This window comes from Drosophila novamexicana, unplaced genomic scaffold (genome assembly GCF_003285875.2).
Source record: "Drosophila novamexicana strain 15010-1031.04,08,12 unplaced genomic scaffold, DnovRS2.1 tig00000387-arrow-pilon, whole genome shotgun sequence".
NCBI lineage: Eukaryota > Metazoa > Arthropoda > Insecta > Diptera > Drosophilidae > Drosophila > Drosophila novamexicana.
In genome coordinates this window covers 845,386-863,604 of record NW_020824800.1, presented here as the reverse complement: position 1 = coordinate 863,604, position 18,219 = coordinate 845,386, and the positions used below count along the sequence as shown (strand labels likewise).

Below are 18,219 nucleotides of genomic sequence, written 5' to 3'. Positions count from 1 at the left end.
TAAATGAGCTGTATATCGTATAGCTAAATATATCGATAGGTCAATAATATCGTATATAATGTACGCAAAAGGCCCATTCATTTTCTGTTTGTATTGCCCTCTTTCGTAAAAAAAAAAACAGTTATTTACTTAATGTATGTACATAGCGATTGACTGTGGTGAATTCTTAACTAATTATAATAACACAACAAATTCAATCCAAGTGGCTTTTGAAGCGGCCGGCTTTTGTTTTTTTTTTACCTGTTGGCCATTAGGTATAAAATTCGTTCAGATTCACGTAATTTTCCGTTAAACTAGTGCTAAGAAATGTAGTTTGTGATTTGTTTTATTTCGCGTTATCGTAAAATAAATTACAAAATAAAATACATTTGCATATAATTCGTATTCTTATGTGACTAAATATTAATGTACTCGCAAATCTTGGGTTAATATTGCGCTGTTTTTTTATGTTAGTATGAACCAAAACAGAAATCTATTCTGACGCAGGCCACGCCCCATAATTGTGCTGCGCCCTAAGCATAGGGCGAGGAAGCCGTTAGCGATCGTTCCCCAAGTATATATATATATATGTATATATATTAGAACTAAGACAAATCTATAAGAAATCACATAATTGAAATTAAGGAAAACCAAAAAAATCGTAAAACTTGTACAAAAATAATGTTTCGGGGCGCAGTTGCTAAAATTCATTTTGGATTAGTCACCTTGGAATCCATTGAGATTAATTCGATTTGTTTTTTTTTTTTTTTTAGTGACTAAACCAATTACAAAATACAATATTTAATATTCAAGCATTTTATACAGTGCAATTTCTTTGAGTTTATGTTTATGTTTATTTTTCTTTTTCATATTTTTGGCAATTGGTTACGCGCTCTTCTAGTTGTAAGCATATGTTAAAATCATCCAAATCCTTGACTGCAATCGCTAGTTTCGCCTACAATAATATACAAATATGCTAGAATAAGCATTCTATACCATTGTATATATATAAAAAGTGGTCCTTAATTCGAGACTTGGTGTGAGTGTGTGTGAAAGATGTTCGTTATTTGTTTTGTTTTGGTTGTGCTTTCTGGTTAGATGCTTGTCAAATTTGGTGTATTTTGCTAAACAAACTCGCGTAGTTATTTAACGTTATTACACTTAATAAGATGACAGTGTGTTCTTGAAGTCTTGCGAAATGTATAAATTTAAGTTTGTCGAAATGCAGTAGAAATTAAACAAATTGTGATAGTTACACTTACAGGCGCGATCGTTTCAGTTTGTTTGTGGAGAGGACAGTACGGTACCGCTACGGTTTCTACAGAATTGAATATAGATTTAAGTTTTTAATAAGCTAATATAAATCACGATAATATGGCCACGCTTCGCCGCGGACCGCCCTGACTGACGTTGTCCATTGAGGACCATTTCTTGATGCCATTCTTAAGCGCCTCGGCTGTCACCTTGTCCTGCATAACGCGCGACATGGCCTCCAGTTTCTGTGCACGCTCCTTTGATAGCGGCTCTGTGGGAAAATTGAGCTCGTTTGCCTCGGCAAGCGTGCGCAAATCAAAATAGTATTTGGCATAAACGGAAGAGGGCACATTAATGTTGAACTGCAAGAGCTCCAGAAACTGACGCTCCAACTCATTCATATCCTCGACCGTAATATCCTTGAGTATCTGGCAGTAGTCCACGTTCCACACGGCCTGATCATCCCACACCTTAGATGCAAGCAGTATGGCACCTGCAAGGCAAACCACACAATATAAATAAGAAAATCAGAAAACCGTAATCTAGTAGAGGCGATATCCAGGAATAAACTTTCTTCCTTTGAGACTATAATCATGAACTGTGGAGCTGCAGTTGCAGAACTCAAATTAATCATTAATTGGAACCTATACGGAACATGAAGGATGTTCAATGCTACCAGACAATATATGATTATATTCTTTATCGCTAGATGAGGAGAATTCCGTGAATATCGCGCATCTCGGATAGCATACCCAACACCATGCGCTTCCAGTTGCACGGCCCCACATCAAGTTCCGCGTAGGTGAGCAAACGTTCCAGATAGACTAACGTTATGATGGCACACTCGGCCGTTAGTTGGGCGGCATTGAAGAGCGTACGCACAAACTTGTAGATCTGTCGATGCTCAGGATTAAGGGTGTCATAGTTGTCGGGCACATGGTCGTGTGTTAATGGATGCAGCTTCTCGTCGAATATGTCCAAACGTCGATCCGACTGACGATTCTTGATGTGATAGTAAATTGCTAGAGAAACGCATTTGACTGTGTTCTTTAAATTCGGTTGGGACACAGTGCTGTCATCTAAATAGATTGTGGAACAGGAGGAGCTCTTCTTGAGGCCACCTCCAGTGCCGCCGCCAGAGCTGTTGGCGCCAGGTGTGTGAGCTCCGCCGCCTCCTATGCTGCTGTTTTGTTGTGCGATTTGATGCTGTGAGCGCTTACGTGAAATGCCGCCATTTTCGACTTTGGAGCGCTCCAGAAACATGGTAGCTGCCGTGGGATCCACAGAAGGATCCTCTTCACCCTCGAGCGCCTCACGCTCCGAGATGTGCTGCAGATTCTGTTGATTCTCAAAGTTATCGCCACTGCTGCCCTGCTGATGTTGATGATGATGCACGGACATCGTGGCGCCACCAGATCCATGGTGACCGTCTAGCTGATGTTGCGATGTGTGCGGCAACTGATGCCTCTCCTCAAACACCGGCGGTATATCCTTCGACTTGCGATCCGACTGCGGACTGGAGTACGCACAGCACGAGTTCTTGTTGCCCATGGTTGATGATAAGTCGCTTAAGATCAAATATAAATGCAACTGTCTAGCGTCTGACTAGTTTGGTCTTCGCCTCTCTCTCTCTCCGTCTTTCTTGGCTTGCTTCACTTGAATTGCTTGGGCCAAACGTAGCTCTTGCTACACTCGACTTGGGCCGGAGTGGGTGCTCACGCTCTTGAGTTTCTGCGATTTTTGGCACTTGCTCGATTTCGTTGACTACTTGAGGCGTTTCTTATGAGCATGGCGCTGGCGTATCGTTCAACAATAACTGCTGCTGCTGCTGCCTGCAACCAAGCGTCGAACAAGAAACTAAAATCTGCAAATATAAACAATATACATGTGTTTTTAAATCAAGTGCCTGGCTAGGTCCCAAAAACATATAACTATTGTTTCTTTATGCCTTGATAACACCTAGGCTTAGTGGTGCCATGTACCAAAATATATTAATGAATGTGCTTGCATTTTGTAGCCTCCGATTCTACAGCTACGTATAGTATTTATTTAAAATGAACGACCCAATGATAAAGATGCTGTCCGGATAGCCCGCAACGTGGCGTACGCGATAAGATTCCGCTGGCCTGTTTATTTACAATGCGATGGCGCTCAGATTATTATTGCAAAATTAATTAAGTCCGAGCACGACACGTCGGTGGGTGGACGGTGGCGGCGACGCCAAGGCGTGTCAAGGTGCTTGCTTAATTTGGTAAAAGGAAACGGGGGGTAACACATATTGAATGGGGCGGGGCCCGTTCTATGGTCAGGCGGTTGGCACTGAGTGTCCAGTTTAAGATAAGTGTGTCACTGTCACTTGACTGAAACGTTTTGCCCATTCAACATTAATCACGGCCTTTTCACAAATAACAAATATCAGCTACAACAACAGCAACAACAACAACATAGTCTTCCATTTGCCGCTGCGTGCATGGCAACGCCATGAGCAAAAACTTCACTCATACACACACATATTCACGTACACAGTGGAGTAGTTGACTGCGTTGTTGCTAACAATAGTGGTTTAATTAATTTGTTAACGCTGCATTGGCGTTGAATTTTATGCACACAGGGCACTGCATCTTATTGGTACTTGTACCGACATTTTTATAGGAAAGTCTAGCGAAAAAATGTTTTTACTTGTGCAGCTACTTACAATAAACTGACAGTAAGCACGCAACGTGTACACAATACCGTTCACATGTTTCGTTCACAAGCTACCAGCTGTTCATCGGCTATGTTATACTCAAATGGCTCGGCTATGTTATACTCAAATGGTTCGGCTATGTTATACTCAAATGGTTCGGCTATGTTATACTCAAATGGTTCGGCTATGTTATACTCAAATGGTCCGGCTATGTTATACTCAAATGGTTCGGCTATGTTATACTCAAATGGCTCGTTAATAAGCATGGACATTTTGGTAACAGACTTTTAGCATGATGTTATTGTAATCGATTTACGATGCCACGAGTATCGATAGTTTTATTTTTTAACTGAAATTTGAAAAGCGCAGTACTAGGTTTAATTATATATTTATTAGTATATTAAAAGTCATATGTTGTTATTATAATTTCTTGAAGGTATTTCATAATAAGCACACATCTCAGCCATCTAAATACTTTCATAAACCAGCCGATTAATATGCATAATAAACATTTTGAGTTCAACTTAAATGAAAATAAAAACATTTACAATGTTTGTAAACCGTTTAGAGACGTTTATATTACTTGAGTTATAAATGAAACAAAATTATTTACAGTTTAGCGTGCAGCATGTTTGCTATAGGAGTGTATTTAGTGTTGTGCTGGTTAAAAATGGGCTAAACATTTCGAATGTTACACGACAATCTGTGCACATTTATTTACACAAAACCTACATTTTGTTAGTTCGGTCTGGTTTTTTTCTTTGCTTGGTTAAGTATAACATATTTATATGCATTAAGTAGTTTATTCTTTAAATGTAATGATTGCTTTCAACTCATAGATTTATACATACTTTATTATAATTATGACTTGCACATTTCTAAAAAGAATGTCAAACGGAAATGATCATTTGTGATATTTCAGAAGATTGAAAATGTGATCGTAAACTTTTACCGAAAGCCACAGAACCTTGCAAACTTTGTGTTAACCAAGAAATTTGATCAATTTTGATCAAAAAAGCGTGCATAACATATGTATGTATATTATCAAATTGTTATTGTTATTGTTATTATAATGTTAGTTATACAATATGTATGTTGAGTATTTATTGTTGCTACAAAACTACATTCGCTAATAACGCTAAGAATGTATTGAATGTATTTTACGCTATTTTGGTAACAGATTTCATAACAATATTCGCTATTCTTTTTTTTTTTTTTTTTTTTTGTTTTTCATAGCATTTTCATATAGCTCCCACCAATTAGCCAAACAACTGAGAGATATGCACAGACTTTACAAATTGGACTGTGCCCCAAAATCTTATGCATTCATACAACATTCACCTCTTCATTTTGTACAGAGTTCTACATAGATACAAATAGAAACTGTCTATAGCCGACTATAACTGTATTGCCTAATCGCTTTGAGCGTTCAATTTGTTCGATACACATACTGTTAACATTATATATACATAATATGTATTCGTATTTGCGGCTTATATGTATATGTATATGTATTTAAATATTTGGTATGTTATGTTATGGTATGCTAGTATATTTTGTATTTGCTGTAGCTAAGTACGAGATTAAATATGTATGTATGTATGTATGTAAATATGTATGTATGCAAGTAACTAACTGTATGGTATTAAACGGTTCATACGGCATACGTTTAGCACATATGCATTGTTACCAACTACAGTAGTTAATTACAAGTATTTACTACCTTAATAAAGCTATGATCCCAATTTCAGCTGATAATTTGGTACCTTACCGCTAAGCACATTTACCACTGCTCTTTACCCCGCTTCCGCTCGTAAAACGCCAAGGAGCGCACAATAACTGTTCCCAGGGAAATTCCCCGGCAAATTCCCATTATTTCTTATCGCACGCACGTTTCTTGCCTGTCTCTGTCTCTGTCGCTGTGCAAAGAACAATGGTAAATCTTAAAAGAATGGTCCCGCTATCAGACATTTTGAAAAACGTTTAAAACATTTTAGTTTGGATTCCTCTTCGAATACGAGAAAAATACAGACAAGAACTTAAAGAAAAGAATCGTCTAACATATAAACTGTTTTTTTTTTTTTTTTGGTTTTTCGTTTTTTTTTTTTTTTTGTAAACATAAGCCTTGTTCACGTATAAAAATAAATATGCTACACTTTTGGATGAAGTGTGTTCCATTAATTATTATAATTATTCTTAACATTCATATACGTGCATACGATATAGGTATGCATCGAGTAGGTAGCCTGTGCATATGTAGAGGGAAATTCAAGTAAAGATTTCATTTTTTTTTTTTTTTTTTGGTTTAGATAGTCTGTTAGAGGTCTTTTAGATATTAACACAAGTTGTATAGCTAGTAAATTTTTCAGGTATTTTTTAGTTTAGGTACTTAATATCTAGGCAGCCCACTTAGCATACGTTCGCCCCTCCAAAATTGAGCAAAGTTTAGTATGAAAACGAAAAAGAAAAAAAAAAATAAAAGTAGCTAAGGAAAAAAATTATAAAAAATACATTTTTTTAATAAAATACTTTGCATACGGAAATGTCATAACAAATAATTATACAATAAATTCCAAACTTAAGAAAATGTTAAAAAAAATTAATATATATAATGGATAAGAATAGAGTTTGCCCTAAACTAGCATATAAGTGAATATTTCAATCTATGAACTAAGCTAAGTAAATGCTTATTAATTGTTTTCTGGATTGATAACAACGAAATAATCTCCTACAAATGCCAGCTATTTACAACAATGTTTACGCTAATATTTGTTTGGGTTCTCAAATATTTTTTTAACAAACTAGTTGCAAACAAATAATACATTCTATTATATAGTACACATTCAGAAATTTACTTATTTTTTGCATTTATGTGATATTAACTGATTTTTGATTGATCAATTACTAAGCTGCACATATATCGCCGATATTTTTTTTTTGTGTTATTTCTACCGATATTTTGTTAAACAACATATTTTATACAATTTTCGAGTTATTTATGTAGTTATATAGGGTTGCTACTTAGTTGTTGTTGTTGGTTTTATTATCTGTGCAGAGATTGTATCTATGTATCTGTTATCTCTTATCGCTTATCGCTTATCTATTGCATATCGCATATCGCTAGGGGCTTAGTCAAGGACATTTCAGTTGGCAACAGCCGCTTCCTTCTGTGCTCCGTCCTCCGTTTCCGCAGCGGGATTATCCTCGGCTTCAGCTGCAGCTTCGGCAGCGGCGACCAGCGCACGTGCCTCGGCATCTGCAAGGGAATCGTATAAAGGATTAGTCCGACAGTATCTTAAGGATTTTCAGATCGAAGCTAGCATTTGGAAGTCCTTGCTATGGATTTTCATGCAAAATGCCCATATTTCTTCTTCTTAAACAAGTTTAGCTTAGATTAAGCTCGTGCCGATACTAAAGAATTTTTAAGTTAAGTTCAAATCCTAATTCATAAAATGGGTCATCCAGTAATATTCTCGAGGCTTAAGTTGGTACACAGCGATATGTCGAGGATTTTTATTAGCAAATCCTGAACTTTTTCTGATTTCAAAAAGTTTCAAATACATAAAATACAATTGCCAAGTCCAAGGTCCAGTTCGCGTCTGCACATAAATATGAATTGAACTGGCTGCAGGATCTAAGGATAGCTTTTCGGTCATATTTGAGCAGATTTCCGATTTCGAGAACTTACGTGAGTACGTTTTTGAGTATTTTGTGGTGTTTCTTGGTCTTGGTCTAGCTTTAGATGGTACTTTTTCTTCGTCGATCTAAGAGCTCTGCGTAAAAGGTTTCAGTTTGTATTATCAAATGCTGTGCAAAACTCAATGCTAAAGGATCAAAGCAAGGAAGGAAGTCCTTGCCCAAAATAACTACGCCAAGCGGCTAAAAGGCAATTTGAGTGCTAATCCAAATCGAATTAATTAGCGAGCCCGGGCCTAAGGCCATGTCTGCGTCCAGCTAGGGTACCTACCTTTGATGGCTTGCTCCTTCCAGATCTTTTTGTTTTCAGAGAGACAGATGAGCCAGGGTTTGTTAATTGAGAACTTGGTTGCACTGGGTGTTAGGCTCTTGCGGGTCATGGCGCAGGCATTTGTTTTTTTCGACTCATCCAGATCGGCATCAGCGCTGTTGGCGCTCTCCTCGACCAATGGTCCCGGCTTGCTTTTAATAACGGGGGCAATGGGCGCTAGGATGTGCTCGAGCATGTCGGACATGATGGTCATGCTGGGTTCCACAATGAAATCGATGAAGCCGATTTGAGATTCGGCCACGAGCGTATTCTTGCGATCACATAGCGGACTGAAGGGCAGGCCCAGCTCCTTCTCGAGATCGCCCTGGCGAAAGAACTCCTCCAGCAGCAGCATCGTCCAGCGATGGTGGACATCCCAATGTTTCGCCGGATGCGATATATCACAGCAGTGCAGCACCAAGGACAGCGCCTTCGATTTGTCAATGGTCGGCTCCTGCAGTGTCAGCAGATTGCGCATAATCTTCAGCTGCTGAAAGTGATAGGTCATGTCGGTGGCCAGCACCATATCAATGATGAGGGTGCGCAGCTCCTTATACTCCTCGCGTGACAGGTGCGACAGTATATTGGCATCGTCCTCCCTCATCAGCCGAAAGCTGGCGCTAACATGATGATTCTCCAGCACGGCCCGATCATTATAGAGCAGCGCCGTCTCCGAGCCAGACATCACGTGGAAATTGTTGGTAGTGCCGGTATGCTCAAAGTCGTGCAGCAGGGCCGCCAGCAGCGAGGCGAATATCTCCAAGTCCGTCAGCCAGTTCATCAGACCCGTATTGCACAGGCAATAGTGCATCGTGTGCATCACATCCACCGCATGCAGATTGTTGTGATACGGATTGCGGAAGCGACAGTAGCCCTCCTCCACGCGATGCAGAAACGTCTCCAAGACGCCCGGAGCTATCTTAAACTTGTGCATAGCGCCATATCGATTGAGCAGATCGTAGGCCACATACTTAATCACCTGGCCACTGGCTGCCTCGGTCAATGCAAACACATCAAATGTCCAGTCGTCCAGGTTCTATTTAAACGATGTGTAAAAACAAAGATTGCGGTTAAAGTTTCATATGCCTACATAGACTTAAACGGAATAGTTTTCTTAATGTATCCTCCTGTCATCAACTTCGCCTTATCGCTTCATAAATAAACCAAATAAAGAAAAATCTAACAGTTGTTTGCCCTATCTTGAGATGAAATTTACGTATTGAAGCATGCTGAACAGATGGACATGTCGGGATCGTCTCAGATGATCAAAGCTATCTATGCTTGGGTTTAAAGCAAAAGGGATCTTTGTGGAAATTCATTTGAGACGTGTTTTTAATACTTTCTGCAAAACCTAACCCTTCTGGGTTCAGAGTTCAAAGGTTCTATGGGCGAAGGTTCAAGTGTCGACAGTTTCGATTCACACTTATTTATATGAAAAATTAAGAAACAGAGATTTTAGAAAATTCCACCCGCAACAGTGGAAAATTGACGGACTGTTGTATTCAACTTTTCACTCATTTTCAAAGATCTTAGTGAAAATTCAATAATTCCCCTTTCTTGATGAGCAAGTCTATTTTCAGGCTAAGAACTGCTCGCAACTGGATGAACTGTTGATTCCAATCAATTGTCTTGAAACCACAAGCGATTAAATATAAATGTTTTTTGTGGTATTGATTCACATATTTATGCTAACATTCCACCGGCAAGTGTGGAAAATTAGTGGAAGACAGTTATGAGCATCTTTGTTAACCATCTGATTGGCTTGAAACTCACGTACGCGGATTCCGGCATCTAAATGTAAATGAAATGAGCATGAGGTAATAAAATTAGCATTAGTAAAATAGCATTTTTTATTACTAATATAAAACTGTTGAGGCTGTCAGGCTCATTAAAGCTAGCTTGCAAAATGCATCACAAAGGTCGCCAAAATTTTGAATTACAACTTTTTATTTCTACATAATTTTAATCATGTTATTCCATTCAATTGAAAATGTTTCGGTTGAACGCGCAGGACTCAAAGCCTTGAAATTTGTTTACCGCATTTCCATGATTCATTTATTTTCAGCTCATTTTAGTGAAAGGGCAAGAAATCAAAGGGGAAAATGTTGCAGGGTTCGTGCTTTGGCGAACTTCATGTTTCTTTTCAGAAAACTTCACAAAGAATATGGCATAAAAAACTGTGTGAGCAGCTTTGCTTTCCACGTCTAGAACTCTCAGAACCTTCTTCTTTACATTTGAACATGGCATTTCCACTTTCCAAAATTCCATTTACACTAATTTTTAATACTATTTGTAATGGATTTTATGAAAATGAGCTTTAATTCGATGGAAAATAAAAAATGTCTATTAGAGAATCACGTTTTAAATGTTTTTTCATAGATATTTGAAAACTGCAATTGATAGAATTTCACCTATTTTCCGCCGTGCTGATGACTTTTCACTTTGGTGAAATACATATTTGTTCTTTTATAATGTAAATATTTCGCTTTGTAATAAAACTATTGAAACGGAGAATGAGTTTTAGGCTCATTGGATATTTTTGAAAATATTTAAAAAATAAATAGAATTTTCCTCATCACTTTATAAAATATAAACACATTATTTGCCAGAGAGTTTTACGCCCATTTTCCGGGCAGTAGATTTTCTGACAACTGTCGAGACTTAATAAAGTTGAGTGAGTGTATTTGGTGGGGTTTCATAGTCGCCTAGGAGAACTAAAGCGCCGTTAAGTGTGCTCACCTTTAGCAATTTGACAACATCGGGTGGAAACTGCATCAGGGTCGAGCTGGACACACGCCTGTAGATGCGGTCCACGAAGATGCCGGCGCGTATGGCATGGGCGACCGAACGGAATCTGGGCTTCTCGTCGCTCCTGTTGCGTGTGGTGGCCATTTGGCGCGTAAAGGTCGAGGCCAACCATTCGCGCACCTCGGGCGGCACCGCATCCGGCTGCACCTCGGACAGTTCATCATCCTCGTCGGCCAGGCGCCTGCAGGGTTTGGGGTGGGGGTTGGGGGGTTTGGTTTTTGGTAAAAGGAGGGTTGTAGAAAAGAAAATGTATTAGTCCAGCTTCATGTTATCTTTTTAATCAATTTTGTTTTTTTTTTTTTTATTTATTTTGGCTAATTAGTAAAGAAAATTACCAAAACGTTTAATTGAAACATAGAAAAAATCAATTGAAAACAAAAAAAAAAAATGTTTAGTAGCGCAATTTTATAAATTTTTTGTTTTCTTTAGATTTTGCATTTTTTTCTTTTTTGCTTTTGGTGTTGTTAAGCTCAAGTTACAGAAAACAAACTTAAAACGAAAAGTTAAAAAGACAACAAAAATGAAAAGAAATTTCAACGTAAACGAGTTTTGTTTTGTTAGGAAGGGGGGAAAAGTGTCTGGACGGGGTGTGCTCGGAAAACCAATCTCTAATACATATTCGTGCAAGGCTTGATAATTGCATTCCAAAACAACGAAAAGTAGATTTGGTTAAAGACAATTTCGAACACGTTAACTGGATGCAGCAAAATCGCTATAAGCCAAAAAGAAAAAAAGGAAATAAACTGCGCAGGCAGTGCATGCTTGTATGTGTGTGTGTGTGCGTAAGGGCGTTAGTGTGTGTGTGTGTGTGGGCGTGGTCTTGACCAAAGAAATTTGCTAATTGCATGCCAAGTTTTTGCCCTGCGAGTGCAACAACAAACGTGCTACGTGCCACAAGAACCGAACAGGACGTCACTTTTAAGGACTTTAACTTCCACTTCGACTTCGACTTTGAGCAGAACTTGGTGCAGAGTTCACGCGAAGCCTTTGAGCAGTATGTGCTTTATAATTGGCGCCGATAACAATTTGAATTTCTCAACTAATTGGTCATTTCTGATTCTGTGTGTGAGTTATGCTAAGAAGCTTGCAGCCTCAATCAGTGCATTTCTATGGCAACACATGTTGGCTTTTTTTTTTGTTACACATTTTCCAAGAATCAAACACACACACACAAGCACACAATAAGGATAACAGCAGCTGCTCGTTATGGCGCAAAGCACTTAAGCTAGCATCCCCGAGACCTGAGACAGGGGCAGAGACAGGCAGCGAAGCGACTTAAGCAAATTAGCGCCATATTTAATTATGGCTAATTAGTCGCAGTGCAGCGCTTAGACAGCGCTCCTCGGTACCAGAAACTGCACTAACTACTTTAGTACCAACTCTTTAGTTTCTATCACTAAAATCCAAATTTTCAAACAATGTGTCCACTTTTAAGTTTCGGTTCCTCATGCAACAATCTGTGAACACAATAACTTGGCTCTCACATTCTTTTATATTTTCGAATAGGAATTCACTTTTGTTATAACCGAATTTTTTTGTACTTTGATGTGGCCAAATAGTCCTTTTTTTATCGAACTTAACTTTTTATTTTCACAATTTGAACAATTTAATATCTTGTGAACTATCTGGGTAGAACATTATTTTGGAACAAATATATGTTCTACTAAAACTAATAAACGCAAAAATCAAGCAAGTTTTGTCAATTTTTGTGAAAGGTTTCTAAAATTTAAGAATGAGTCGAGTTTCCTGAAACTCTTGCAATATATATCGTTAGCCAGCTGCAGCAGAGTTGAACATGGCTTGATGGTTCTTTTCCGGCACAAGTTACATAACTTCAGGCGCGGCACCTCCCCCCAACCCCCACTCCCCCCCCCCCCCCTAACTGTGGTCCGTAAAATGTGTGGCTATTTGTGCAGTTCCTAACAACTAGTGACAAGTTCTATGACGGCTTTCGCACATGTACTTCACTTCATTTACTTGGTATTTATTTATTTATATTTTTTTTTTGGGTAGCTACTAAATTTTGGAGTCAGTTATTTATTTAATACCATTCCGTTTTCATGGCATGCTCCGTTTCAGTGGCACACAACATTATTGTTGGCAAATTTGCAACTTTAATTATTATATTTTAAAGCACTGTACAACACTGTCTGGCCGGAATGTGTGTGTGGCTAGGTCTTGAGTTGTCGCACCTTTTCTTCTTTTCCTGCGTCTCCTTGGCGCGATACTGAATTATGAACTGGATTAGCTCAACGGTAATGACACTCTGACGGCTGCTTTCACGCCTCAGGCGACTCATCGCGACGATCACGAAGCTTGAGCTCCTGATTCTACTCGCCACGGGCACTGCTCGACCTGCTGCTGCTGCTGCTGCTGCTGCTGCTTTTCCTTTGGCTGTTGCTGTTGCTGTTGTTGTTGTTGCTTTTGTTGGTGGCGTAGACATGGAGCGGCGTCGACTAAATTGACTTTGCGTCAATGTCAGCTATTTTCTGCTCTAGCTACGCTCGCAATGCCATACGCATTCGCTCACTCGAAATAAACCGTAATTTATCACTGTAGAGCAGCGAGTGGAAAGGAGAACGAGAACGAGAACGAGTGTAACCAGTGTTGGGTCACAACAGCTTGCAATTAGCGCCAAATGCGCTTTTAATGATGACAACAGGCGACAGGAAGAACACGTGTGCAAATATTTGTGCAGCTTTGCTATATTTTTTTTACGCTTTTGTTTTTGGCCTTTTCGCGACGAGCGTTTTAATCCTTTCGGCGGCAGCTGCTGCGGCGCGCGTAGTTGGTTCGTTGCGAGTTAAATTTAAACTAAATGTTTTGCCAGTTGCGCAAAAGTGCTAGAACATCGCGAAACTGAAGCCGCTTGCGTGCCACAAGGCTCCGGGGCCCAAGCCAGGAAGCCGCCGACTCCGAGAGCCTGTGCGTGCCGCCTTATGTATCATAGTAATTCGTACTCGGCCACACGCCAGCAGAGCATACTGTAAAACTGTGTGGGGCATATCAATTATGTCAGCAAACAGCAAAATAAATAAAAAACAAGTAAGAGGTTCTAGTCGGGAGCTCCCGACTAGGGGATACCCTGAACCCTCTTCTTTAGAAGCTATATGTCAAGTTTGGTGACTCTAGCTCTTATTACTTACTAAAGTTGTCCAAAGCACAGGATATCGATATCGATTTTTATCGATTGCTTGGAAACGGAGTAAGTTATCGATTATCGGAAACAAACTCGATCTGCGCGGGAACTAGGAGCATCTACATCTACATTTCAAGTCTCTAGCTCTTATAGGTTCTGTGATCCTTGCGTTCATACATACGGACGGACGGACATGGCTAGATCGACTCGGCTATTGATGCTGATCAAGAATATATATACTTTATGGGGTCGGAGATGCTTGCTTCTGCCTGTTACATACATTTGGCTTTCGCACAAATACAATATACCCTTATACCCATTTTTAATGGGTTCAGGGTATAAAAATAATAATAATAAAAACAAAGGACTCTCGGGTCGAGCTAAGGAGACCGCAGGCAACTTTGCAACTATTGTGCACAAACAGTCTCTCGTCTATTTCGTTTACAACTTATTTTTACAAAACAATTACACAAAATGCTAAAAGGCATCAGCAGCAACAATAACAACAACAACAACAATGGCCATATCCTGGCTGGCTGATAAACACGACAACATCACGAGCACAAAGCCTTTCCAGCTAGAAACTTCCTTTCTGAGCCCCGCCTGGCGTTTGCTTCATTGTGTTTAATGACTTTGCATGCTAGCGCGAATCTCAAGATGGCGGACTCCGCACGAGCAAGACGTAACGGCACTCGACACTTGCTCGGGGTCGGAGGTCAGCATTCAAGGTAGCTCTGCCAAGCGTTATAAACGGTTTTATTCCCATTCCAAGTGCCGTTTCACATGTCTTTAGCGCTTTTGTTTATTTCTCCAATTGCATTTCATAGCCTTACAGCTATGCAGCATTTAATTTCGCCCCTCAAACTGCGGCGAATTGCGTGCGTACCGTTTGTTTCCATCGGTTATGGGCGAATTTGCATGCAGTTAGAAATCACGCTAGCCTCCGTTAGACAACGCCCCGAGAGTTGGGCAACAGGTGTTGCATTCTTTGTAAGCTTGTTATTTAAAGACTCTTAAGCATTTGGCCTGCTCGCATCCTTGTGTAAGGTAATCTAAGTGATGATAGCTTCGTTTCGCTGGATCAGTGAATAATTTTCAACAATATTTCTTGGAACAGTTGGTGTAAGAGAACAGCTCTTTCGTTTGTAAAACAAATATTTCTAAGACACAACTTTTTTACGTAAACTGAATGCCAACAATTTACGGCTTTAAGCCATTTGGGCGCCTGCCTAGCCAAGCATTTTGTGGCCCCAAACGCTTGAGCTTGATTTTAAGGCTCATTTGAGGGCAAACCGACAATGGAGCCGACGACCAATGATAATGCGGCCACCCCAAAAGTATGCCACTTAATAGTTATGCGTGCAATTTCCTGTGCCGTCCGTGCCCCGAAGCATTCTGTCGTCGACGCTGTTGTCATCGCCGCCGTGCACGGGAAATTGCTGCCAAATTGGCAGCATTGTTTTCTGTCAATGATTTTTTGTTTGGCAGCATCGAAAACTGAACAGAGCCTCACTGAGTGGTCCATTTGGCAGAGGAGCTGTGCGTAGCCAGGAACACGCACATTGCGTGTGTGGAATCATTCGATTGTAAATCCCGTTAAGCTGCGAGAGCGTTGCTTCAGATATTTAGAAACTGTTTGTTGAGTAATTTAAAAGTATAGCTATACTTCAGGTGCCTTTGTGCTTCTAGGTGTAGTTTCCCAAAGACTCAACTGAAATATCAACTAGCGCTAGGTTTACCGTTATGCCATAATTGATCTGGCAACCCTCGCATTAGTACGCCTACGGCCAGACTGATTAAAGTGCGTCTTCGCCGTTCTGTTGTTCTCCGGCTATTGTATTGCTATTGCCAAAGGACATTAACTGAAAGGACCTTGCAATTGAATGCGCCTATTTCACTGCTGTCTTGTGTGTGGCAAAAATTGGCAGTTAACATCATTTATTATTGATTTTCCTTTTGTTTGCCAGAAAGACAGAGGCCGCTCCGTGCAATATTTCTCCGGTTTTCGCAGTCGGGTGTTTGCTTGAGTTGGCATTTTTGTTGCTCCTATTCCTATTGGGTCACTTAGTCGTATTGCCCCGTCTACTGGACTAATGCTTCACGCGAAAGATGATTGATGACTGCGACCCGCTGTCCATATAAATGCTGCTCTACACACAATTTGCTAACGGTAACGATTGTATACAACGTTTTGGCTACATATAGCGACCTTCAAATTGTGTTGTCCCTTCCCAGTTTGACCTAATTTTTTGAACTTGTTTTTATGGAGGTCTGGGCTTCACACTCTCTGGCCTATTGGAAATTTGTTTGCGTTTTATTATTGCCTGCAATTCGATCTGCAGGTGGAATGCCACAATGTATTATTAATTGGCATATTTAATGAGTGCGTGTGTGTGTGTGTGTGTGTGTTGTATACTTGTTAAATCAACGTAATTTGAATTTATGACTTTGCAATTACTTTTTTGGTTTTGGTCGCTGCAGCATGACGGCAAAAATTTTCTTTTAATTATGATTTATTGGAAATGCGCGTATTTGTTCACTTTTTACATTTTTCACGCGCGTCTGCGAATGCGTGAACCCAAAAACTGAAAACACATTAAAATGATTTCCACCTTATCGGCATGAATGAAGCCGCAAATGGCATTTAATTTGTGAATTTTGTACAATTGATATCGACGGCAACAATAAGAGGCCTCGGCCGCACACAAACATACATATAGACATATTGGGGCACAATTTTATATCTATGTGAGATTTTATAAAAAATTGTGATTTCTTTTTAGTGTATTTTATTATTTTTTTATCATAATTAAACAATGCGAATAGTTGCGTCAGCAAACTCTTTGATAAGCCAATTTGGAAGGTGGAACACTTTTTGGGACATTACTGTAGATGGGTGGCAGCACTCTTTTGTAAAGAACAGTGCAATGTTCAACAAATAACAAAAAATAACTGGAAGTGGCAATGATTGGAAAATCACAATCACACATATCACAGGATAATCGAATGTCTACCAATTTACGCTATCATTTAGTTATTAAAAAGGCCAATATTGTTTTATTAGGCATTGTACTTTTTGGACTCTCACAACAGATACTACAAGCAAATGTACCAAATTTTAAGAAAAAGTGCGGTTATTTTAATATTACAAGATATCGTAAACTCATTGTAATTCGGAAAAGGACACTCAAGTGTTTTAATATATGCTCAAAATGTTAAGATGTAATGCAAATCCTTGCATTAAGGAGATTCACAGTAAAATAAATGACCAATTTTGGCACATTTTCACCACGTGGCAGCCATGCTGACAATTTGTCCCTCTATTGTCATATTTTGCAAATGGGTATGTTTCGCTTTTAACAGCTAACGGAGCATTAGGCCTACTCTTACCGCCAGCGGCTTAGGGAATGCCGTTAAACGAAGACGAAGACTTTTGAGCCCGGTGGCAACGTCGGCGCTTCGACCGCGCCGCCAAATGACATGCTAAACTAATTTTTGGTGTCATCCGCACATGTTAAATACGGTTTTCTAGTTAGAGGAGATGCCCCACAAGTGACGTGTCCTGCGGCGGTAGCTTGATTAATTTTTGGCTGACAAGTGCTTAGTAATAATAGAGTGCGAGAGAGTTGAAAGACACAAATCATTGCGGTGCTCTATTGCGGTGCTGTTGCGGGTAATTGTATGGTTTTTTTTGCGAGTGCAGCAACAAAATAACACAGACCCCGCTAGAAGGAGATTGAGTGAGGCAAAGAGAGAGAGAGAGAAAGAGAGAGAGTGAGGACAAACCGCAAGCGTATGGTTCGTTTACTGTTGCTGCTATCGTTGATGCTGATTATGCTATGTCGGGCATAGCGGAGCACATGCGTGGAGCTGCTGCGACAAACGGTATCAGTGGAGGACGGTAAAGACGGGGTGGATGAGTTGCATCTAAATGAAAACAACAACAACAACGAAATCAACGACAAACAATCAACAATGAAATCAACTGTAAACGTTACGAGACAAATGACAAATGGCAACGACGCACCGCCAGACGATCTGTGGTAAGGGATAAGCTCTCTCCGGCAACCAATTAAAAAGAATAGTGGTAAATGTCTGGGATTAGTCGGGCAATCCCGACCAGGCGCTGACTTCGCGTGTCAAGGCTAAAACTCAATTGACAACAGAATACCCATGGCAGCCAAATGTGCCGCCAATTACTCACATCCAAATGCCGAGCACGGGCTGGACAGTGGCTGACGCTTGGCAGGATGTCAAACGGCACACCAACAATGTCACCACTGTGCTGGCAACGAACGTTGAACAAAGGAGATGCAAAAAGACAATGGGTAAATAAAGACTTGTCTC

General features: G+C 39.9%; 2 protein-coding genes across 12 annotated transcripts in view; both read right to left on the bottom strand.

Annotated features, from left to right (window-relative positions):
* Positions 1–327: 327 nt before the first annotated feature.
* On the bottom strand, positions 328–3,907 carry LOC115760063 (cyclin-Y-like protein 1). 2 transcript variants are annotated; one of them, XR_004017569.1, is made up of 4 exons: positions 3,756–3,907; positions 1,986–3,097; positions 1,242–1,726; positions 328–934 (listed from the first exon to the last, which is right to left on the bottom strand). XR_004017569.1 is itself a non-coding variant. In XM_030701243.1 (3 exons), exons 2-3 carry the CDS (start codon positions 2,782–2,784, stop codon positions 1,344–1,346), a joined length of 1,182 nt encoding a protein of 393 aa, XP_030557103.1. In that variant the 5' UTR covers positions 2,785–3,097; positions 3,756–3,907; the 3' UTR covers positions 328–1,343. The 2 variants fall into 2 exon arrangements, 1 of the variants encoding a protein (XP_030557103.1); XM_030701243.1 differs by having other exon boundaries at positions 328–1,726.
* A 2,578-nt stretch (positions 3,908–6,485) lies between these two features.
* Positions 6,486–18,219, bottom strand: part of LOC115759683 (calcium/calmodulin-dependent 3',5'-cyclic nucleotide phosphodiesterase 1) — a 57,027-nt gene continuing 45,293 nt past the window's right edge. For 2 of the 10 annotated variants that reach the window (XM_030700664.1, XM_030700668.1), the window contains 4 exons: positions 10,665–10,914; positions 9,699–9,716; positions 7,887–8,961; positions 6,486–7,175 (listed from right to left, as the gene is read on the bottom strand). In XM_030700664.1, coding sequence (XP_030556524.1) covers positions 7,063–7,175; positions 7,887–8,961; positions 9,699–9,716; positions 10,665–10,914 — 1,456 coding nt within the window. In that variant the 3' untranslated portion in view covers positions 6,486–7,062. Of the gene's footprint in view, positions 7,176–7,886; positions 8,962–9,698; positions 9,717–10,664; positions 10,915–12,217; positions 12,385–12,925; positions 13,276–18,219 lie in introns of those variants that run through there. The other 8 variants (XM_030700673.1, XM_030700675.1, XM_030700669.1 and 5 more) reach the window with 8 other exon arrangements.